The sequence below is a fragment of the Sardina pilchardus genome, chromosome 7 (genome assembly GCF_963854185.1).
Source record: "Sardina pilchardus chromosome 7, fSarPil1.1, whole genome shotgun sequence".
Taxonomy (NCBI): Eukaryota; Metazoa; Chordata; class Actinopteri; order Clupeiformes; family Clupeidae; genus Sardina; species Sardina pilchardus.
In genome coordinates this window covers 19,846,204-19,871,045 of record NC_085000.1, presented here as the reverse complement: position 1 = coordinate 19,871,045, position 24,842 = coordinate 19,846,204, and the positions used below count along the sequence as shown (strand labels likewise).

The 24,842-nt window shown below is 42.1% G+C and overlaps 2 protein-coding genes across 2 annotated transcripts; both read right to left on the bottom strand.

Annotated features, from left to right (window-relative positions):
* Nucleotides 1-51: 51 nt before the first annotated feature.
* si:ch211-236h17.3 (carbohydrate sulfotransferase 11) lies at nt 52-10,825 on the bottom strand. The gene is made up of 3 exons (XM_062541113.1): nt 10,373-10,825; nt 3,471-3,553; nt 52-2,445 (listed from the first exon to the last, which is right to left on the bottom strand). The coding sequence occupies exons 1-3, from the start codon at nt 10,464-10,466 to the stop codon at nt 1,600-1,602; spliced, it is 1,023 nt and encodes a 340-aa protein (XP_062397097.1). The 5' UTR covers nt 10,467-10,825; the 3' UTR covers nt 52-1,599.
* Nucleotides 10,826-11,327: 502 nt separating this feature from the next.
* Nucleotides 11,328-23,691, bottom strand: LOC134087044 (uncharacterized). Its single transcript, XM_062540241.1, has 33 exons — nt 23,659-23,691; nt 23,455-23,574; nt 23,078-23,151; nt 22,738-22,949; nt 22,404-22,569; nt 21,933-22,136; nt 21,492-21,653; nt 21,190-21,273; nt 20,579-20,723; nt 20,337-20,411; nt 20,040-20,192; nt 19,832-19,952; nt 19,448-19,547; nt 19,018-19,229; nt 18,217-18,293; nt 18,014-18,082; nt 17,601-17,769; nt 17,338-17,510; nt 16,891-17,026; nt 16,548-16,756; nt 16,218-16,400; nt 15,818-15,950; nt 14,924-15,459; nt 14,033-14,090; nt 13,675-13,761; nt 13,558-13,586; nt 13,432-13,463; nt 13,203-13,325; nt 12,947-13,089; nt 12,598-12,760; nt 12,138-12,254; nt 11,596-11,782; nt 11,328-11,434 (listed from the first exon to the last, which is right to left on the bottom strand). Exons 1-32 carry the CDS (start codon nt 23,689-23,691, stop codon nt 11,632-11,634), a joined length of 4,449 nt encoding a protein of 1,482 aa, XP_062396225.1. The 3' UTR covers nt 11,328-11,434; nt 11,596-11,631.
* Nucleotides 23,692-24,842: the final 1,151 nt, after the last annotated feature.

Here is a 24,842-nt window from a genome sequence, read left to right as displayed (position 1 = left end):
CCTTCAGCTCCACTGTTTATGGGCAAGAAATCTAGGATTATCACAAAAATAGAATGGAAACAAAATGCTAGTTTATTTCATGAATTTTGGTTTGTTTTCACAGTACAGTATATGACCAGGATTCTTGGTGTGTGTAAAAGACTACAGCCACATCGTATGACCAGGTAGTCACATATACAGTATATGAGCATGATTCACATATAGTCTTCAAAGAGTTACAGATTGGGTGCACTCTGCACCTCCTCCTGTCTTTGCATGGGTCCACATTACTAGTCTTACATGGTGCACAGGGAGCTACACGATCAATACTACTTTGCACATCTCTCTCTTCAAAAATCGGTCAGCTTTGGATTTCAGATTTGATATCTGTAACCCCTGTCCAGACATTGATTCGTTTTAAGCAAAACAAATCCTCAATCAAGTGTAATGGGCTTCAAAAAGAACAGGTGTTGGTGGATAGGTTATGCAACAGTACGACAACCAATACACGTTTATTCAGCGACTTGACAGCTTTTCAGTCGGGCCATATCTAGATGGAGATGGGTGTTTTTCACAGATCTTCTCATTTCAATCTGTAGTGACCAACAGGTAGTCTAGCCCTCCTACTTCCCTGTAAGGTTCAACAAGGAAGGCTCTGATGAGGGTCTACGTTTCTCCAAACCACAGCTATGCACTGTTTACACAGTCTGATCATACTAAATAAAGAGAGACTCGGTGAAAAGGAACCTTTGCTATTTCATTCATTAGTGTGGAAACTGTCCAGATACAGCAAGACTGCCGCAGTTTACCATCATTTAATTGTTTTAATTCAAATTTGAATAAAATTGGAAATTCATCTTTTTCATTATTGTTAGGGAATCAAGTAATATTACGCTTTAACCTAAGTTCAGCCTAAACTCAAGCTCTTTTCAGGATCTGAGGATGTTTTATTATATTCAAGTAGTCAACAGGGAAAGCTGTTGGTCCATATTTTTTTTTTCCATTTAAACCCAACATACATTGAACCCTACGAAATGTCATTTACTGGGATGGTTTAAATTTAATCTTCACCCACAATAATCCACAATAAATATTTTTGACAATACCATAAATACAAAGTCAAGAAACATGCGTGGAGTGGAATTCAAAAGAAAGCTGTGACCACAACATCTAACTGCCTTAAGTAGGATTCAGACCAAAGCATCCCGACGAGACGAGCTGCGACGTTCTAAAACCTTGCCACTGCGACTCAATGCGTTTAATGCTCTGCGACGGCTTGCGACTGCTTGCAACTACGTGCAACTTCTAATTCACACCGCTGCAACTCGGGAATTGCGTCGGGAATCTTTGGTGTGAATTGGGCTTTAGATCCCTTAGAAAACTGACACATAAGGCACTAATTCCAGTTCATAAAAGACCCAGCCATTTTGTTAAATTCTCATGTCACAGACAGTGTCAATGTCTTCACAATATACTTTTTTTCACAAGAGAGATATGCCCCATGACAATTGTCCTGCCATTTTCCCTTATGAAGTTGCATTTTGGGGCAATCAGTAAAAAAGCACAAAACATTCACAAAGAAGTAAACATACTGACATTGGTTGGAAAATGTACCTATCCTCATCTTAACTTCAAGTAAGTTGGTGTGGTGTAGTTGAAAAGCAAGAAGTCCATCCTATAGAGGTTGAAGAGCTTCCTCTGATAGAAAGGACTAATATTCCGAAAGAACTGGGCAGCCATGTCGCCCGTGGTGCGGGTGGTCTTCCCCGAGGTGGGGAAGTGGACCTCTGAGTCCACCCCAGCCACTTTGAGCACATAGTGGGAGTCCTGAGCTAGCGTCTCGTACTTCCCCACTACGTCATAGTGGATGAGGCAAGGGTGGCAGAGCGAGTGTACCCGCTCCCAGTGTTCATTAAAGGGCTCCTCCCTCTGTGTCCGTGGGTCCACCAGGTAGTAGACAAACTCCTCGAAGGAGACGTCGTTCCCGCGCTCCAGCGACCTGGGCTTGGGGTCGATCCGGTGCCGGCTCACGATCTTGGTGCCGTAGCGCTTGTGGAAGGCGGTGTTGTAGCTGCGCGTGAACTTGTTGCGGTAGGCCGACACCAGCCGCTCGAAGGGCTCGCGCACGAAGACGAACTTCAGGTAGCTGCGCAGGCGGCGGTTGATCTCGGCGGCGGAGTACTCCGACAGCGTGCGCAGGTTGCCCGGCACGTGCGCCTCGTTGGCCGGGATGGCCAGCGGCTCGCGGTAGCGGCCCTTGCCCGTCAGCACCATGAGCACGCGCTTCCAGTTGGTGCAGGCCACCTTGGGCACGTAGCAGTAGAGCAGGCCGTGCTCGTCGTCCACCACCAGGTGGCGCAGGTCCTCCGGGGTCAGCACGCGCCTCTTGTGGGTGTGCGAGCGGCACACCTCCTCCAAACGCTCTCGCCGGCCCAGCAGGGACGCCTGCACAGCAGACTGCTCCAGCTGCACACAGCACAGGGCAGGACAGGGGAGAGGACACAGAGCAATCAGACAAGCAAAGGCAGTTTTGAGGGGTTAAACACCATGCCATATTGGTTCATAATTAACTCCTGTCAGTCCATCCAATTATGAAGGACAATGACCACTGAAATCTGTTGACCACTGATTTTTTTTACACTAGATCTAGATTTACATCTATAAACTAAGGCTGATGCCCATGACTAATGTGCCTGGACCCTTTTCGTGGTATTTGTGTATTTGTCTTTTTTCAAGCCACCATTTTAAGGGATAATGAATGTTACCAGCATTATTCCAGAAATGTTATGCAAGTCATGAAATGTATTAGTTATTATTCAAACTGTATCTCATAACTTTAAACTTATAATGGTTTATCAAATGTATGAATTATATTATACTGTCTTAAATATAAACTATGCATTAATATAATGCTGTTTAATATTAAAGCAACAGATTTCATCATGGCAGTTTGCAAGGTTCTTTAAGGTGATGAGCTTTTCATGAGATGACATAAGGCGAAAATACACTTAATTTTCACAGATCGATTTCATGAAAATTCTACAGGAACTCTCATAAGAGAACTATTTGGTGAGCTCTACAGTCCTTTTGACAAGCTCAGTCACAAGATGCTTGGCTTTTTCTCCCCCCCTCAACATTAGATCACTCAATAGGCCCAAATTCCTGGGGCATACCAGGTGGTGCTAGAGGGGGAGAGGGGGGGGTGTTTTCTTAGTAATTTCAGTTTTTCCCTCTACTGCCCCCCACCACCACCATGGCATACCCCACGGACCAGTCTATGAACCAGACTGAACCCAGACATACTTTGAGAAATGATGCATTTCACGGGGCACTCTCCGGATTTCACAACATTAATATTTATTTACTGTATACGTAAGTGCATGTTTCTACTGATAGCCAAATGCACACTTCTAAGATGTTTGGTTTAAGACGTGCAAAATGCTGTGCTGTTATGACTCACTGGTATGATGAATGACAGTAAGTGATGTTACCTGATCATTGTCGTGTGACGTGTGCAGCGGATTTCTCCGGGACTTCCCTGTGACGTTTCTCCTCGCTCCACCAAGTGCTATCACTGTGAGCACAGACAAACACATCCAGACCAGATAAGACACATACAATAAAAATCAGAAACATACATGAGTACCATAGCATACAACACTGTTCACTCTAACTCTCTCTTTCCTTTGTGTGTCAGTATTTCACTGGCAGCATTATCTATTCTTATTCTTAAGAAAACAGTCCATCTCCAAGCTCAGTGTACAATGGATTTTTAGCTGAACTACAATTTTTTTATGATTTTTTTGTAATATATGTTGTAGAGGAAAATACATCCTTTCCCAAATGGGAGCCTATACCCCTTTTATATAGGCTTGCAACTTGGATGACATAGCTATTAACTCGTAACAGACTAGTGTACTTTGCAATACCGTTTAATGTGAAACATATGGAGGTGAGAGAGCGGTCCGTAATATTCCACCAATTACTGACTTTCTTGACTCTGTCACCTTGGTGATGAGCCATAAAATCCCTCCCTCAGATTTACATTCTCTATAGGAACACTTTGTTCCTTTCAGCAGTCCAAGTCCTCTCCCCTGCACTCCCCTCCCGCCCTCAATCCCTCCACCCCTCCAGGCGAGATGCATGCCTGTGCTGGGGCCCTGGTGAGGAGCAAATGATTGGCTTTGCACGTGGGCCAACAGTGGGAGAGAGAAGTCACTTCACCGAAAATAAACAACAACAACAGGCCGTGACAGAGATGGTGACAAAGGTGACAAGGTGGCTGGCGGAGATGCCTGCCAGAGCAGAGGGTCTGTGATGTGGTCGGTCAGCCAGGCAAGCAGAGGAGAGAGACACGAAAAAGGGGGTGGGGGGAGGAATGCACTCACTGCCCCCGATGCGCACATATGAGGGGGTGGACCTAGGGTTGTATAGCTCCGACTCACAGCTGTTTATATTTCATCATACACATCATGCAGAGTTCACTAACACGGAGATGCAAGTCGACTGTGTAGCAGATGTTCAGCTAACGTGAATAAATTACCAAGTAACCTGAGGCAACCTGGCAACTGACAAATACATATCTCCTCAAAGTCAGAGAAACGCCCATGCTGGCCCTGACAGCCTTTGTGAAAGCAATTCATGATTTGGTGAAGTCTTCCATTTTTATCAGTGGATAGTTAATTGTCAGCTGATTCTACTGTACTGTATATTGACACAAATTTTACGAATCCAGTTCACAGATCCAGCAAGAGAGGATAGAATACTACTGTTGGACGAGACACAGAGTTTCTCCAGACTGTGGAACAGTCAAGTTAGTGAAAGTTAATCACTTCCATAATGTCTCAAATGTTCATATTATAACCTACTGTCAGTGTTTTCAGATTAATCGGCTAGATTCATGCTGCAGAAAAAGCAAGCTTTGCAAAGGTCTTTGGGACCCGAAATGCTTTGCTGGAGACTGTATAAAGAATTCCCACACTATTCCCACACCATGCAGTGCTGATGTTATGATGTGCGATGATTGAATGTGAGCCATGTCTCATGCATGGGCAGGAAAACTGTGTGTAAATAATGTATGGGAAGTAATAACAACAGGTTCAGTTCTGTAATAAACAACCTTAACATCCACTTAGCATACCATTATGGGTTTACTTCCAGCCATCTGTAATGCATGAATGCTATCCAGAACTATATCATAGAAATGAAGCTTGTAGTTTGATTATGTAATCAACATGATATACAGTAATAACTTTAGGGCATATCAGCGCTGACAGTAGACAGACAGCAGTGAGACTGGTATTTTAACTTGCGTTGTATAACACAAGTCTAGCATGTAAACTGTACTGCGACTGAGGATATGGAAGCCTTTCGAAATGATTGCAGACAGGCGTGCAGTGGAGTTTACATGTCTAAACCTGAATAGCATTAAGTTGGCAGAAAATGATTAACATCAGCATTATTTGCAGGGAATCGCCCTGCTCGTGTAAGAATCTAATCAACACTACCAAAATGGCCAACATTGTCAGCATGGTTGTTTTAAGGACAGCTTTATTGTTTTAAGATGTCCTGACAAATCCAGAGTTTGACAAACTTCTAGTGCACAGTTCAAAAGTATACTATACAGTCATTGACAAAAGTGTTGTCACCCCATGCTAAAGTTTACTAAAAAGAGGAATATAAAATCATCTTTTGGAAATTGATTTTAATGGCTTATGTAATAAAATTAGGAAAAATCCAACCTTTAAGGACACACCAATTTTCTATGTGAATGAATAATGTATCATAAATAAATAAATGTTCTTCCCAAAATACTCGGGTCAAAAATCTTGTCACCCCTATGTAACCCTATGGGAATTTAACACATAGGGTTAACATAGGGGCAGGCAGTTTTTTTATTTTTAAAGGCTACTTATTTCATGGATCCAGGATACTATGCATCCTGATAAAGTTCCCTTGGTCTTTAGAACTAAAATTGACCCACATCATGACACACCCTTCACCATACCTAGAGATAGGCATGGTGTTTTGTTCAGTTTTGTTCAGTTAGCCTATTAGCTTGTTTGATTTGCATTGAGTTCAATGAGCATCAAACAGGCTAATAGGCTAACTGAACGAAACTGAACAAAACACCATGCCTATCTCTAGGTATGGTGAAGGGTGTGTGATGATGTGGGTCAATTTTAGTTCTAAAGACCAAGGGAACTTTATCAGGATGCATAGTATCCTGGATCCATGAAATAAGTAGCCTTTAAAAATAAAAAACTGCCTGCCCCTATGTTAACCCTATGTGTTAAATTCCCATAGGGTTACATAGGGGTGACAAGATTTTTGACCCCAGTATTTTGGGAAGAACATTTATTTATTTATGATACATTATTCATTCACAAAGAAAATTGGTGAGTCCTTAAAGGTTGGATTTTTTCTAATTTTATTACTTAAGCCATTAAAATCAATTTCCAAAAGATGATTTTATATTCCTCTTTTTAGTCAACTTTAGCATGGGGTGACAACACTTTTGACAATGACTGTAGACCCGATCTTGACAAAAGTTTACAGAACCATCATGTTTGTTTATCTAACACTACAACTGACTGCTATGGAAGGTGAGGCCCAATGCCAAAAGGGCTATTAGTTGTGGATTTAAGCGAGCAATTTCAAGAGATGTTATGGTTATCAACAATCATGAACCAGATGATTCACAAGGACCATGTTGATCTATACTATGTACTAAGCAAAAAAAAAACAGCTAATAACTAATGTTATTCATGTTTGGGTGCAAGACATGCATAACAATTTAATACTATATGCAATACATTTAAACAATCACATAATACATGTTTTGCGTTTGAAATAGGCATGTCATCATCAGAGGGAAAATCACATGTGCTCAGTGCATGCTGAAAGAGGAAACAAGATTTTATCTTTCAATCTGATGGCATTACAAGGAAGTGAAGACAAGACACCAAGAGCTTAGTCAAATATAAAATAGTCGATTTCACTTGTGTGATGATTTCTTACTTTCTTGAAGTCATAAATCTGTGTCGTGGGGAACATAGACACATGAAAGTAGAACATACAGAAATGATTAGATATAGCCAGGCCTTTAACACCTGTCAGAGACATTGAGACCTTTTGTGGTCGTAAGATCCAAAGTATGACCAAGATATTTTACTTTGGCCCCAATACATACAATGCAAAGCTGAACGTATCAAGCTCAGTCCATCTAGCTGTTTGGTATGTTGTCACTGTTTTCTGAATCTATGAATGAATGAACGCACACACTTTAAAAGAGATCGAATGTTCAGATTGATGTGTGTAACATGTAATAGACTTGTTTGCCTCATACACTGAATCAATTCCTATTTCTATTTCTAATGATATCCATAGCAGAATAGAGAATATTTCAGACATACCAGCTTGTTTCCACAACAAATATTAGTACCATCTACAGTACTATACTATACAGTACTATACCGTACATCCTATAGCAATCAATGTCTGGTATCTTACTGCTGCTAGTCGCGTTCACTGACCAGTGTGGTCTGAGCTGAAAGTTGTTGACTTGAGGCGTTAAAGGCAAAGGGGCAGGAGGAGGAGGAGGGTACAGGTAGCCTGTGCTATTTCAATGAGGGCCTTTTGGGCAGGTACAGTACAGCTCTCAGCAGCAGAGCCAGGAGCAGGTGGTTTGGGTGCTAGACCCTTGGGTTTGAGTCTCGGGCTAAACAAACGACAGCCTGCCTATTGAAAGTATCGTAAACGTATAGGGAACATCAGATGATGGGATGGAAATTGTGACAAAGAGGATGTAGGGGTGGGGCTTTCAGGGGTACTTGATAGGGTTCCACAGAGTTCTTGTTGTTTTCATCTTGTTGACTCTGTAGCACTGTTCAGTGCTTATCAGAGGGAAAGGTTTTTGGGTGATGGAGGGGAAAAAAGACAGCTGTTGCTTCCTACCCAGATGAGTTATGTTGAGTTATTTGATCTGAAATACAGGCCGTGATTTCAAAATAGGTTGGAATTGTCAATTAAATGCATCTCTATTAAAAGGAAATAATAAATGGCCTACCCTTAGGTGACTTCACAAACCTGGAACTTCCCGAGGGTTAGCAGGGAACGTCTCTGAACTATTCAGCCCACGTACGTGAGTAGCAATGAGTGGCCCAGAGAGTAGTTCAATTAGTATTCACAATGAGCACAGCCTTTCGGAGTCAACTGAGGCGAAGTTGCCTGGACAAAAGAAGCCTGCTGGAACTCTGCACAGGCTTCCTGCCACTGACGACAGCTTCAGAGATGTCAGAGGGGCCCCAAATCAACAGCTTAATGCCACTCTAAACCATCAAGATATGCACAGAATCAGTCCTGTCTCCACCATACTGCTTTTACAGTATGATGCACAAGATCATAATAACAGGTATGATTTCTTAGCACAGTCATACAATGATTATTGTACAACCCAGAAGAGAGGAAAATATTCACAATAATTGTGTAGCCCATAGCTCCTGGACAGAAGATAGATACATTTAAGGTAAATATAAGATTTCAGCACTGATCTTTACTTGACGGAAATAAGCATCTCAAGATAACAGTAAGACGCAGGAACACTTTACAAGCAAGTGAACCACACTTGAACTTGTCTCATCTGAGTGGATATAAGACTCTCAATACTCTTACATGCTGTATAATCTTTCATCTTCTCCTTATAAGGAGGTTTTAAAGCAAACACAAGTGTCTCAGACATATCTGAGCTGATTATGAGATAGGAGGCCTCAGTACAGATGTGGTATCAAGGCACCAAGACATCACCAAGATCATGTTGCAAGCCATGCAAACAGTGCTGACGCAGCAACGTTGACTCTCATTGTCCTTTTAGCTTCGTTTATCATTCGTTTACCCTCACTCAGACTACCCCTGTGAACCTTGCTTCTCAAGGGGGTGAGCTGGAGGCAAAGGGGAAATAGCAGATCAGAACAGAGAGTATGACTCATGACTCAAAAATACATCTGCGTCAATGGACGTGTTTCGCTGTTTTAGAATTCTCAATTTCATCCTTGAAGTTTGAGGGCTCCGCGAGTGCAGTATCCTGACTGACCCAGAAAGGTCTTTTGTGGATGCAGATCTCACTGCTCCTGAGATCTGTTGTAACCATGCACCCAACCAGTGGGTTATGGTCCTGATAACTACAATTATTATGCCTGACAACGAATATTATGGCTACATTGTGTTCACTCTTCCTGGGGAAAGTGAGTGGCGGAAGAGACACAATAGTAGGTGGCTGCTTCCTAATGTGCATGCAAAGACCATCAACAAGAGCGCGATCATTTTCGCACACGTGTATTTGTACTGAAATTGCAAATGAGGGGGAAGCAGTTGAGGAAGTTTTGTGGTTTCATGGGTGAGCAGCAGTAGTCATGTGAAAGAAAGGGGAAGAGACCGAAAGAAAGCCATAGCAAGGATCACATTGGTTACTACATGTATACACCATGGAACTGACTGATTATATCTTTGACCACTATTTCTGATATTCCATTGTGGTTCAAAATGTAGTGCCCCTATAGTCAGTCAAGAATGTATGGTGATAAAAACGTCCCATATGGTCTCAGTTTTTAAGGGCAGGGGTTGAAGCAGAGAAGGGCTCACCCCAAGGGGTGAGCTATGCACAGTGCACACCAGTAACTTTTCACAAACCAAAATGATTAAACCTTAATAAACACTAATCATAGCACAATATAAAATATAAAAGTCTAGTTTTAGAATAAATTCTTAGTGGTTTTGTTGTCCAACTATCTGTTCCATAAAACACATCTCTCCAACATGCCCACACAGGAAAGTCTTTCAGTCACCACTACCCCTTGTGATATAAGGATCTAGACAGAAAGTTCAGCACCAACGCAATTAAACTGCATAATGATAAACACGTAAATGTAGACTGTAACACTCTGTCACTACTCCTCACTAATCATTTAATTTCACTAATCATATCATTTCTCACTGGCACAAAGACATTTGCAATTTTAACATGATTTTGGTCTGGACTCTGGAGTAGCTTAGGCCTACCCCACACGTTTCACCCATCCTTATGAATTAGTGGTTTTAATGCTGTTAACAGCTGAACTAATTGGACACAATCCTGACAAATGTGAAAACTGTCTCCCTAACAAGATGTAGGTTTTCTGAAAAATGCGTATGTGGTTCACACACACTTGTTCTAAATAAGGAGTGTGCATTGTCATGGGGGTCTCTGTATGCGCACTAAACTCAGCAGAGCGAGAGTTTAAAAACTTTGAATTCAGACAACTGATCACACTAGCTGAGCTCTGGCTTAAATAGCGATATTAGATTAAACGATCAAAAACAATAACTGATGGTTTGTTTGACAAAGAAACATACTTACCCGATCTTGAACTGTTCTGGAAATACAATATAATAAAGAAAAAGGAACCAAGGCACGTTGCCAGAAAAAGTCGTCCCACTTTGGGCTTTCTCATCCTTATTCTCCGAACGGAATGAGCCCCGCCGTCGTCCGACAGTGGCTCATGCGAGGCAATCAGTCCGATGCTGACTCACGGACGACGCAATCTCCATGTAAAAAAGTTCTTGGTGATTCCAACTAAACGTGTAGTTCATCCGTGCAGCACACTTATTTAAACCTAAAAGGCATACTTGCACAAATGTTAAGCTGTATCCAATGCATCCTCGATTAACAGGCTATTACCCCTACTGAGGAGGAATTGTTAATAGGGTACTGAAGACTATAAGTGAAATAAATGTTGACAGTTAAATATTGCTAGGTTGCCGTATCTGAAGTATGCTATCGTTCTCGTTGATACTTGTCTTCCGCTGTCAAAATGTGTTACTTCCCCAAAACATGGAGGGCACGGTTTCAAAGTTTGAACCATGACGTCAGTCCCCCCGCTATACAGAGCCACGGCACTATCATGCAATGCGTAACGCGAGCCATGGGCTTTCCCTAAAGTGGGTTCATGTCATGACGCCCTCAAAAGCTTAGTCGGGCTACACTAAAATGTTCAATTAAATAAAGTGCAGTTTCCTAATTAATACGTTAATTAGTAGGCTACACATGTGTAAAATGTCCAAGAACCCATACTACAAAACGCAATTAAATGCTGGAATCCCCTGAAATAGCGGAAACAGAATTGTTTATCTACACTTGTAGCGACATCTGGCGGCATTATTTTCTAAAACACAAAATATGAAAAGGCTATAAAAAAAAATGTCACACAATAATGTGCCCTCTGAATATAACACTAAACATGATTCCACCACATTAAATTAAATGCATCTTTATTGGACAATAGCAGGACACATAGGCCAGTCTAAAATAATACACATACAAACATGCAGATTGAACCCCACAAGAGGATACATTGTGAGTAGTCTGCAGTGAGGCTTCTTTTCCCAACGAAGTGGCAGCTCAGCTAAGTTCATCCAAGGTCTGAAAATATGGAAAGAGTCTGTGTATGATTGGTGGCCGTGACAAGTTCAGAACTTTTCAGTTCAGAAATCTGTTTCATTCATGATGATAAAGCTTAGATAGAAACACAAGACAAACAATTATCCAAAACCAGTTTACACTTAGGAATGATGTACATTTACTTATTGTTGTGGTAAAGAATCTCTTGTTGAATGCTGCTAGTGCATGGTGTGATGCTGGCTGGGGATTATTCCCTTGGCTGACAGTGCTCTGTAATACTTGGGGAAGCGAGTTCTCAGCAGTCTCTCCTCTATTTGTGAAGGTGGGTGACTGACCGGGACATGGGGGGAATGAGTCAACATAAAATGCCTAAAAAAATCATGAAAATATCCATCAAACAAGAGGCTTTCCTGAACTGAAAAACAAATGCTGATGTTTTATCTTTAATTCATTATTAATTACTAATTAATTACTCGTGTTATGTATTAAAGTAGGCTACCGTTGTTAAAGACAATTTGGTCTATGGTCATGTATAATTTTAACATAGTGACATTCACAGTAAACGTTTGACACCACCACACCCCCACAAACTACTGTATATTCTCTTTATTCAGTGTAAAGCATTTTGTGATGTTTGTCTCTGAAAGGTACTTCACAAATACAGTTACAAACTTGCTTACTTACTTCCATGAAAAAGTCATTCTACACATTATGGCAAACTCACCCTTTACTGGGAATAGATGCACTAGAGTGAGGTCTGAGAGGCAGGACTCTGTTCTGGTTTTTCGAGCTCTGCCTAGTGGAATCATCCCAGGTCTTAGAGACACTGGGGATCTGAAGTCTGATCAGAAACATGATAAAACAAACACACACACACACACACACACACACACACACACACACACACACACACACACACACACACACACAGACACACACAGACACACACACACGCACGCACACACACACACACACACACACACACACACCACAAACACCACAGACAGACAGAGAGAGAGAGAGACAGAGACAGTCTGTCAAAATCATTACAATAAGTCAATAACAAAACATGCCCTTTTAAGCCAAATATTGAACCGATCTAAACGGACTCGACTGGAAAGAACAACGTGTGTATCACTACTTTAACCACCACTGACCATGATTCATTCCACTCCACATCTAACCTGTATGGCTGATCTGTCGCCAATCCCTGAGTATGACTGTGAGCTCTCTGGTGAAGCGCAGCTCCACTGGCGCCTGGAAGGCCCTGTCCTGAGCCTCCACCCAAGGGCTGCTGGCAGATTGAGCAAACCCCCTGCTGACCACTAATGTCATGCCGCGTGGGTCCTAGGAGTGGAATAGATCATAAATCAGACAATGAATCACCACAATCAACACTATGGCATCTACAGTATGTAACATTTTATTTTCCCACAACGTAGAAAATTCATCTTTTGGACAATCATTTGGACAGATATCCAAATAACAAGCCTGCGTGTATATTAGAATTGTATGAAATTTGCTAATCTTTACCATCGGGACCTGTATTGATATTCCCACAAAAAGCATGGTATGGCTGCTTAAGCAACCGCTGAAGTCTTTTTTGCTCAAGGTCAGTCCTCTTCTCCTGGACTTGACTTTGCCTCTGTCGCCGCACCCTCTGTAGATACAACTGTCTAGAGAAGAATGTTTGTGCGATGCAAATGTATACATAATTACGATTCTTATTATTTAGTTTAATGTTAAAATATGTTAAGAATGGCTCTTTCTCTCTATGTCACTCTCATACCGGCGAAGCTCTTGGTCAATCCAGTTCTCATCACTCTCATTGAGTCGTTTCTTCTTGTGCAACCTCTTCTGGTCTTCAGAGGAAATGTGTTGTACAGGTTCATTCGAAGCCTGTTTTTGGGAGCTAAAAACAACTGACTTTAAAACTGTGAGGATATTTCACTTTCAAATGTTGCATTTCTCAGTTTCTATAAATCCTCTACATTTGAAAAGAAATGCAAAATTCATACTTCACAGCCGGGGTGACATCGTTGTCAAAATGCTACGGGGAGAAAGAAAAATTCTTACTGTACCAAAAAATATGTAAGCTTTTGATTAAAGACTATTTACATTCCATGCTGTAGTCACTGTCCTACCCTGATATCCGCACGCGATACCCAACTGCCTGCAAATGATATGTGTAGGCATTCATGTTAGTGATGCATGGGATTACAAAAACAATTTGTATAGAGAATGGATGTTAATGTACCAACCAAATCTAGTAGAGCTTCTCCTGGAAATTTGCCCATCTTCATGATTTCCTGACATGGAGCTCTTGCTGAATATTTTAGACAAAATCTCTGCAACAAAGGCACCTCCCTTATACAACAAACTACTACACTCATATTACTTTGTATTCTTGTACTAAACATTTCTAATGAAATTATAGCAGTTATTTGTGCACTGGTGCATAATATTTCAAATGTGAAACTGATGTAATGATTGACTGATCATCCTCGCCAGCATCATCAAAGAGTAAACTAACTAGTACAATTTTGTACTTTTTGCATTCTTACATGTACTGTACACTTCAGATTTCAATGCTGTTTCAGCATGTATAGTGGGGCTTACCTTGTCTTACACTGAGGTGATGATGGGTTCTGGAAACTTCTGGGTGAACCAGTGAAGACTGTAAGAAATGATAATCTTTTTCACATAATATACAGTGCCAGTACCTGCGGCCTAATTTTCTTTTTGATTGTCCAAATAAAAAATAAAAACATCTTAAAGTCATAAAATGAATGTTCAGTTTTTAATAGTGATAATATAATAATAATAATAATAATAATAATAATAATTATATATGGTAGATGGTTCTACTGTGCTCGCAATTCATTTGGGTGTGACACTCTCACCAACACAACAACAGGGTGGATTTGTGGGAATGATGGTTTCCTACCACATAGCCTTTACACAAAATACTACGTGACTGAACAGTCAATCTCTAACAATTGCACATGTGTTGCTTACAGTATATAATTAGGGTGTTTACAACTCTCACCAATGTTAGCTACTGTACATATCTGGCATTCTATCAGTTAAACCCTTTTTTGTTATGAGCACAGGGGGCAGAGGAGTCATGGCATTGAGCATACAAAAGATAGGCTACTCATGTATTAAGGAAACATACAGTATTACAATCTATTCCCAATCACGTCTTATGCATACTGCACATGTTGTTTCTAACAATGGTCTGTATATACTGAGATACTGTTTTGCATTTTTTTATTTATATCCACCAAAAAGAAACTAACTGTAACTGTGTAACGTAAGAATAAGATCATCCTACAGTATCATGTTTTTTGTCGGCATACTCTCGATGATCTACCTACTGTAGATCTATGATCTATGTTTGAATCATGGGTTCCAAAAAAGTACCTTATAATAACATCTTAGCCCTGCTCAGCATCTCAGAAAGTACCACCATTCTCTGTCATCAGCTTTTACATTTCTAGCTCTTACATCACACTTGGGCTGCACAGATTTGGCCTTGTCCTCCTCCTCCTCCTCCTCCTCCTCCTCCTCCTCGTTCCTGACACTAGCAGCATCATCTCCTCCTCCACTCAGCACTGAGCTGCTGCTGCTGCTGTTGCTGGTCTCCTCGTCAGAGTTATCTTCCTGCTCACATGTGCCCAACCCTCTATACAGCCTCGCCATGGCGCTACCCCTTAATCCCAGAGCTACATCAACCTGTGTGATCGTTTCACGCTCCTCAGGGCTTGGCTCTCTGACCGCGGGCTCTGCGTGTAAGTCACTAAAGCGGCCACTAGACTCCTGTTTGTTCATTTCTGTCGGCTCACAAGACTCTTCGCCATCTTCTCTCTCCTCCTCTTGGCCTTGGTCCTCGGAGTGTTGCTTTGGTGTGGCATCAGTCAGTGTCACGTCGGAACACTGACTCCATTTCTTCTGCACCATCAATGGAGAAGCTCCAGCTGCATCAGCCTGCTTCCCTGGCCCCCTCAGCGCCCCCTGGCTGTAATCAGCTGCAGTACACACACCTATCCAATAACACAAACGCTATTACTAACATTGCAACACAGCTCTGTCTCATCCTATCCACATGAACAAGAGATTTTTCACCACACTTTGATTAACATGGCATGTCTTCCATTATCTCAAGTGAAAGTGCGATCAAATAGTGGTTTTTTTTCACTTATCAGAAAAGTAAATAAGTAAACAAGTAAAAAGACTAAGCATGCTTCGCCACGTAGGCACATATACATACAGTATACATATCCATATATAAACATAGACAGCAAAGCCCACTTTTATAAAGATACCTTTAGTGATCCAAAGAAAACCACAATGACCTGACAGTGCACTGTAATCTAATGGGCAAGGAGGCATGGAACTCACCTACAGCAGAGCTGCTGCTCTCCTGCTGTGGTTGAGCATCAGGGCAGGGTCTGGGCGGAGGGGTGCCGCTCTCCACCACCTCCTTCTTCGTCCGTGAAGTCACCTTTCTCACCTCGCCATCTACCCTGTCCCTCTAAAACACATGAAACTACTGTTTAATTTATAACTGCTTACGGTAATCACTTAGCTTTGCTTGCTATGAATGTGCTCCTACCATGGTACTAACAACTGTGGTGTTTGCTCTGCACTACTTTATGACTGGCCTCACTCTGTGGAACTCTGAAAGTAATGCAGTGTCTGATTCATAATGATGACGCCAGTTCCACCATCTGAACACCTTCATGTAGTGCCAGTATTTGTTTCGGTTTGTTTGATGATTTACTGAAAGGGCGTCCTTTACCAGAATTTCTTTCAGCTTAGAAGACGTGCCCACGGGCCCATTTCTTGGTCTCTGAGGCTCCTGAGTTTGCTTGGGTACTTTGGCTGGTCTCTGTGTTGCTGCTGCCTTGATATGAGATGTCTTCTTTACTGCTATAGTTGTTGAGGGGGTAGGTTTGGATATTGACTGCTTGGATTTTGAAACCTATGGAGGAATAAGCAAGGGGTCCCACCAAAGCATCTTAAATAATGACTGAAAAATGGTACACAAAATACACGCTATACAGTGTATGACATATACTCAGTCAGGAGTATTCCTAATGGACAGGTACCAGACTATGAGATCACGCACCTGTTTTTTAGCCGAGACAGCAATGTTGGTGGTGCCAGACCTTTCAGTTGGCAAACCAGTGACCTGCTTTTTCAGCTCTACGCCTTTAGGCGGAGGCGGAGGTGGCATATGACGTGGAGGAGGTGGCATATGAGGAGGAAGAGGAGGAGGAGGAGGAGGAGGAGGAGGAGGACAAGAGGGGGAAGATGGAGAAGGAGGCTCTGGAACAGCTATAAATACAAGCAAACTCATTTTCACCTGAACCCTTCTGCCACTATCATAACAGACAAGTTATATTTGTATAATGTAAGGTAAGTAACTCAACAAATATAAAAGGTCACCCAAGCACAACCACCCAATTTACTTTTCTTCACTTGGGGTTTCGCTTGAGCTTTCATGTCAGAAATACTGATGCAGATACTAGCAAAGCGAGACACTGGAAGTCCCTGATCTTCCTGATCTCCAGGGGGCTTGTTCATGTCAGGGGGTGGAGAAGTCTTCTGTAGAAAACATCACAGCAACATGAAAAAATACAAGCAACTAATCATGACCAAAGGATCAGCCAGATTGAACAACTACAAATGAATACTACAACGTAAAATCTATATTAATCATGTGTGTAGTTACAAAGCTTGCATAGCCCATGCCTGTTAGAGTATTAAATGTAGCTGTTACATGCCCTGTCGTAAGCGGCAGGGAAAAGTAATTCAAGGGATATAACATGTTACATTACATTACATAACATGTAACATAACAGTATAACATGTGTTACTGTTTGACTTGTTCCAAGTGAGGTTTGTTGAGTCAGGACCTCAAACTTGAGTGAGGGACTGGCAGCTATTATCACATCAGGTGACTCAATGGGCCAAGCTTCCGGAATCGTGGACATGTCCCTCAGGTCTAGGCCCTCTGTCTGGCTCCTGGGAGAGACGTCAGTCGTTGAGAGACAAGAGGGACGCTCCTGTGCTGAAGGTCCTTCCAGGTCTACAGGGGAAAATGACACCTTGAATCTCTTCACACATTTACAAAAACGAATAAACTAATAAAAAACGTTCACTTCCAAACTTTACAGACCGATTTGTATGCATTCTTCGCCCAATAGTTTGTCAATGTCTGTGAGGGACTGCCCGGGCGTGAGGTAGAGGCTTTGGGACGAGGCTGCTGAGTAAATCGAGAGACAACTCTCCAGAGACTGGTAAGTTAGGGATGGAGCATGAGGAACTTCCCAATCTGACTCCAAATCCTGCAGAAAAAAATACACATACTGTATGTATGCACATAAACGTTCATTAAGATGCACACTATAAATTAGTTGACATAAAAAAAAAAGAAGTGTAGTACTTCTTAAATGAGACAAAAGCATTGTGAGTACATAAATGGGTGTATAAAATATATAGGCTTCTCCTAGTATTGCCAGGAGTGTCTCACCTCCAGCACATGTGGTAGTGTGTGGTGGATAAAGTGTTTCTTCAGTGAATACTTCTCACCTCTTCATCAGCCTTACATGAGGCCTCGTCTTGTGGAGGGACACTGAAGTCAAACCCTTTGTATGGCTCCTGTGAAAAGAAAATGGCGAACAGATTTTTCCACTAAACCTTACAGGTTCAACCTATAGTCATGAAAGTTGCGTTGCAGATTATTAGGAGCATATGTACAGTATGTACAGATCTAATCAAATGTTTGTCCATACAATGTAGCTCTCTATGTTGATTGGGTCGTCATGCCTTCCATCAAATGTTAACTCTGGTCTCTCATAGATAAAGGAATCTGTGAAAGATTTAGTGAAAAGGACTGAAACATTAGTACCGGTAAATAAATTAAATAAATACAAAACATCCACCAAAAGCAATGCCACTGTTGCCACAAAATTTACAAGTAAAAAGTACTTTGCTGCCACACAAGAATAATAGAGCTAAACGATCCTCATACTGTAGATAGTACTTGGACAGCTACTGTACTTCCTGACTTTTCTTCATTACAAATCTTTTATAATTACTTTAATTTCAAATGTCAGAAGAGATTAGCCTGGGTGAACCCAGATGAACCTGTTTGCAAATTTGGACCTGCAATGCAAATTCAAATTTACTATCAGGTTTCATCTGGGTTTCCTCACAATAATGTCCTACATGTACGGGTATAGTGAGCTTCCATTTTCATCCAGATATGTACAGTATGTGTTCACTGACTGGGTATTAAGTTTAACCTATAACCACTGAATTACTAGAGTCACAATGTACCAAATGAGCCCATTTACAGTGAAGTAAACGCTCAATGGTGTTTTCTGCCCCCAACGGCACCTTCCAGGCAGCACAGCCTAAAAGGCACTACCTTTACCCTATTCCTAACCTTAACCCCCTCAACCATCATCCTACCCCTACACTGAGGGGAGTAGTGCCTTGAAGGCAGCGCTGCCTTGAAGGCACCATTGAGGGCAAATAATACCAAAGACCGAAGTGCTAAACTGGCCTAATGTAGCTGTCCACAAGCTCACCAGTCAAGGAGGTCTGGGAGTCTGAGCTCTGCATGAGGCCCCTGGGGGAGGAGAAGAGGTGGCGCTGAGGCAGCTTGTAGAGGTGCAGGCGGAAGCCCACCAGCAGGTCACCACTGGGGTTGAGGAAACACGCGCAGCTCAGCGAGGAGTCCAGCTGCACCTCGGCCAGCAGGGTGCGCCGTCTGTCCCACAGCTTAATCAGCGTGTCCGACCTACAGTACAGGACAAGGGCTGTCAATCCCTCATAAACCAAAGACTTACAGCAGAAACACATCAGTTTGCTGTAGTATTAGAGAAATATGAGTGATATGATAACTATTTTGTTTAAATTGACATTATCATAAACACATGAAATCACAGATATATCTTCAAATAATTCCAAAGTGAAAGGGACTGTGGGATTGTTGCCATACTTCTTATTATGACTCACCCACAACTCAGGAAGAGATGTAAGGAGGAGGAGGAGTCCACAGAGAGTACCGCCCCATTGTGGTCTTGTCTCAAGCAGGGGTTGAACTCCATTTCACCATCTTAAAAAAGGATGGGGGTATCCTCAGAATGAGAGCTGACTTGACTCTTTTATCAAGGACAATGTTACATACAAGAGGAGTGAACTATATACTTGAGGAGTAAACACTTTCATTAAAGAGCATGCTCAACAACCAAAAGGCCTTTTACTGTAAAGGGCATTCTGTAGCTAAATATCGAGGCCTCCCATAGGCTTTGGTCTAATTGTGCTTTGGTCTAGTTGTGCTTTCGCTCTTTCTTTTAGCACTCTAGACTGTTTCCATTAGTACCCATGATGGACACCTGCCTGCAGTGTGTGATCCAGGGAGCTGGTCCCACCTCCTCGGATTCCCTTTCCCATCTCCTGAATCTGCCAAGCTGACCAGTCTCACTGCTCCCGTGCGAAAGCCCACAAAGAACAGGTCCTCCTGCAGGCAGACATATCCAGGTGTGCTTCATTTCAGACTCAACTCTCTCCCAAACATGTCTGTTCATTTCTGATGGTGTTCCCTTACCATCCAGGTGAATGCTGTGATATTGCTGGGAACACTTATCTGGTGAAGAGTCTCCAGTTGCGGTAGACTCCAGGTCTGGAACTGTCGTCTGCCCACCCCCTCACACATGGTCATCAGGCAGTTCTGCTCCATGTCATGACACAGCCACACTACCTGTGCAAAACACATGGTGACATAACGTTGAAAAAAAATGTCTAGCACTAGAACAGGGAACAATAGGCTTCACTTTGGACATTATAAATACTTGAATGTTTTACATGATGTAAAAATTGTATCGTGTTCAATGGTAAAACTTACAGGATCTTTGTGGACTTTTAGCTCATAGTACATCAAATTACGTATGGCTATATCCATAAAGAGTATGCGTCCATCCTGCACAGAGAAATTTAATTGATACAAACGATGTGCATGTTTATTTTAGGACTACAGGTGATATGTAGAGTATTTAGCTAAACAGTCCACATAACCTTCATAACAAAGGTACTGTAAATGTGGGCTGGGTTTACACCAGCTTATCTGTCAGATCAGCTCCACATTACCGCCATGCCACACAGCAGGAAGCTAGTGGCATTTGCACAGACAGGCCCCTCCATTGTCTGGTAGTAGATGACAGAGTTAAGGAAGGTCAGGCTCGTGCAGCTCTCTACCACAGCATCGGTTTTCGGCAGGTGAACAATTTCATCTCTAAACAACAGAGGTGCACATCAGACTTCAAATGTGACTTTTTTATCATTTAAGGTGAATTCAGTTCTTCAAATCTACTGAAAAATTTGACCACCAACATGGCTCGGAGAGAGCCCACATATAAACTCCACGCCGAAGATCCAGTCATGTACAATGTGTACTTATATTTCACAAGTAGAAAAGTCAATTAATATCCACCAATGCAACTGAAAATGCAACTATACCTATAGTAACTATATACTGTATAGTATTTAAGTATACCTAAAGTATACTTTACACCATGCTAATTTCAAACCATTCCGACAAGACTTTAGTAGGATATCAGTATGACCAGTATACTGCAGAATCAGTCATCTATATAAGACAATCCTCTCCAGAAACTGAGGATAACATAGAACTGAAGAAAACAATAAGTGAAGGCTCTTTTGATCCTCACTGTATAAGTATGGGGAGGCGACACACTCACAGACACTGTCGACTCCGACCAGCTCTGCTTTGCGTTTGGAATTGTCTCACATCCAACTCAGCTACTCTGCACGTAGGGTCTGTTCTGTGAACATCAAGGGGAGAAAATACAGACTGAAGCAAGGGTGCTGAAAAGATTTGCACTGAAATGTACAGTACATGAAAAGTTCATGACCATGTTGTAGGTTAGTCCTCGACTGTCTGAGTTACAAAGAATTTTTTAAAACAATAAATAACTACAGTAACTAACACAGTCCTAAAATAAAATGACCACAATGGCACTACATAACACTAACCCCTGACCTGGCTGTATACATCCAGACCTCCCAAGCACTTAGCAGCAAAGCAATGAGGCCACTCTGACGGTCATAGGCAAAGCTAGGCAACTCTTTCAGGGGTGAGAGGAACGGATGCGGGGGCATCAGACAAAGCTTCTTCCCAGTGGCACAGGAGAAGATGTGCAGACTGTTGACCAAAAAAGCAGTGGGATAATTAAAACGTTTTTCTGTCATTCTGCATGCTGACCCATAAGCTATACAAGTTATTTGATAACAGTGCTAGTGCATTGCGACCTTTACTGGGCAGCAAGGGAAGAAAAAACACATTGTTGAATATATTCATGATCACATTGACATGTTACTGACAATATAACACAACCTACATTTATGTTTACACAAACAGCAACTATCAATTTTGTTCTGAACTCAGCTTGACATGCCTATACTTAATGGATCTTTCCCCAACCTGTTGCCATCTCCCAACGTGAGAAGTCGATTGGTCTTGCCCGGGGCCTTACATAGCCTAAAGGACAGGGCTGGATAGCGGAGGTAGCCCCAGAAATCTAGGAAGTGGTTGAGGTGGTAGAGCTGCACACTCCTGAGAGACCACGAGAACATCAGCTTCTCTTCAGTCAGTCCGAGTCCTAATACTCCCTCTAAACATGGAATGCTGTAGTTTTCAGATGAACAGTGAAAACGACATTGACAAATCAAAAACAGGTTCAGAACTGAATAACTGAATAACATTTCTGGGCAACATATTTTTTCTTGATCATAACTATCCTTCAACAACTTTCTTTAGTGTCTATGGTCTACTTAATCCATGCAATATGCATGCATATATACATTCAATATGTTTTCATTAATTCTGCACTGTCCTTGCAAAACATTTCACCTTCAGATGTTTTGGTCAGTGGTGGTGGTCTGGCCAACCCACCTTATGATCTGGGTGAGCGAGTTGAAGCACCAGAGACGAATACTGCAATCAAGAGAGGCTGAGATGAAGATCGCCGGTGTAGTAGGATGCAGGATGAGACTGGTGATTGGCCGGTTATGTCCATGGAACACATGCAGGAGGTGACCTGCCTCACTCCAGGCTTTGACTGAGAGCACAGCAGTTACTGTAAGTTATTCCATCTTCATTCGTATAACTCAAAGGTCACAGAAAGTAGCATAATATGCAACCGATTTACTGACAACATGGATCATTTCAAGCCTTTAAACTACACAACTAAATGTTACGCTGGTGCTTAGCTGCCAGGGGGGCTCACTCTCTATGTCGGCCGTCAGCAGCATCCTGGCATAGGGAGAGAACACCGAGGCCAGCACCATGCCACTGTGGGTGTTCCTGAGACGCGTCAGTATGGTGCCCGCCATATCGCAGCACAGGATGTTCACATGGGAGAAGAAGTAGAGGCGCTGCTGTGGCACATCCAGCTCCATGTGGGTGCACCATCGTCCCTCCTCCAGACAAAACTCATGCCTACACATCCAGCCAACACATGAATGTGCACAAATACAGCACAGCAGAGTGAGGATATGCCACGTTTTACCCGCTCCATGTATATTCAATGAACGTAGCCCAGAACTGCTGAAAACAGTCGTGAGTACCTGAGGACGAGGCGATAATTGGACATGGGCAGGAAATTTAATTTGTTAGTCTCCACACGTTTGTAGCTCCAGAACTTTGAGGGCCACAAAAAAAGGAAAGTTGCATTATTTTGACTTCAGTTGATTCTAGAATATGAGCATCCTCCTCATAGTAACTTAAGGTGTTTTTGGAGCTTCATAGGCTACTGTCAAATGGTAATAAACTAATAATGGTCATATGTCTGCCTCCTCCAAGTAGGCCTAATGTAGTTTTGGTGAATAATGTGCCAGAGGAAATTCAAAAAGTCCTCTGAGGATTGTTAAATGTTAGAGCTGACAGTGTGTTTATAACAGTTTACCATGAATAATATCATTCAGAATATGTAATGTTGGAGTACCCGCACACAGTCGCCACCAGTGATCACTTCATTCAGCTCAGGATTGAACAGAAGGTGAGAGACCACGTAGCTATCATCTGTGCAAGCTCTTTGTGTCTCCTCAAAATTCCAGTTATATACCTGTAATGTGTAAACCAAATTACAAGCCTTCTTGTTATTGAGACAACTGCTTAGGCCTAGGCCTAACTGCTTTTAGATGCTGACTCTTGAGGTAATGGGAATAAACTGAGCGTTCATACCCTCAGTGAGCGGTCCTTTCCCAAGCCAAAATAGACATTACATTCCTTGCAGAAGAGGATTTTTATGAGGATGTTGAAATGCTTGGTAAATGTCAACTCTCTGCGTACTATAAAGAGAAAATGATCAAATACACTGTGGTTATGGATGTATTGGACTAAGACAGCTGGGGCAAGTAGCCTATGTTAGGCCTACTCACACGAATTAACATGGCGAGCCAGTGACCAGCTAGAGCAACCTCGTGAGTCCAGGAGGATGAGCCTCTGTCCTCTGCTGTTGTAGGTCACTGGGGGAAGAGTCAGACACGTCAAAGTGGTAGCAGCTAACGAGACATGGACTTTCTAAAATATCCACCACCTGTTTTCTAAACTACATCAACTCTAACCCCCTAACCTAGCTGTTATGCCTGGATTAAAAACATTTACATGTAGCCTACGTCAATTCAGCGTGGACAAGTAGACTAATGCACCATGTTGTCAAACGTTCGGTTTCAACATAGGCTTACCGGCTGTGATGTCCGTTCGTTGTTTTGGCTGGCTAAAGTTTTTTAATACACGAGGACCGAAAATAAGAGAATGAAGAGGCTTATCAGCCTCCTGAAGCGTGTGTGTCCCAGTTTCTTCGTTGTAATTATGTGGTCCATCACCTGCATTCATCCTTGCAGCCGATGGTGAGAATAGTTTAGATAGATTTCAATTCACGAATAGAAATTATATCAGGAATATAATAACACGAAAATCGCTTGATTCTAGGCAGTAACAAAGTTACTTTATTTGGCGGATTCGCTCAGTGGTTGCTTAGCAACTGAGATGTCATGTAGCATCAAAGATCCTTAGAATCCCTCGCGACAACCTGTGGACAGAACCATTTCTGCACAATTTCAGAGCTGTTACTGTGTAGGCCAACAGAATAGCCTACAGTAGGCCTACTTAGATTGTCAATTAACAATGCTATATTGGGCAATTTTGTGTAAGACAGTGTTGGCTATATTAAACAGTTTACATTTATTTGTAAGATTTTGGATTCATTTTGGATTCACATTTGCATTCGATTTGCTTACCATGCAGTAGTTAAACCCAGACTGTAAAAAATACCACACGGCCTGTGTCTCATGGGAGTGTCGCTCTGTGTTTTGCTCTGAGCCCTAGCCT

Bases quoted from the DNA above. Each gene is read 5' to 3' on its own strand.
- si:ch211-236h17.3 (XM_062541113.1), bottom strand. From the start codon at position 10,466: ATGAGAAAGCCCAAAGTGGGACGACTTTTTCTGGCAACGTGCCTTGGT. The intron at 3,554-10,372 runs GTAAGTATGTTT...CTGTGCTCACAG, and splicing joins CCAGAACAGTTCAAGATCGG to TGATAGCACTTGGTGGAGCG. The intron at 2,446-3,470 runs GTAACATCACTT...TGCTGTGTGCAG, and splicing joins CGTCACACGACAATGATCAG to CTGGAGCAGTCTGCTGTGCA.
- LOC134087044 (XM_062540241.1), bottom strand. From the start codon at position 23,691: ATGAACGCTCAGTTTATTCCCATTACCTCAAGA. The intron at 23,152-23,454 runs GTACTCCAACAT...TGGCCCTCAAAG, and splicing joins CTGGTGGCGACTGTGTGCGG to TTCTGGAGCTACAAACGTGT. The intron at 20,412-20,578 runs GTAATGTGGAGC...TTCTCTGTGCAG, and splicing joins TCCTGCTGTGTGGCATGGCG to GATGGACGCATACTCTTTAT.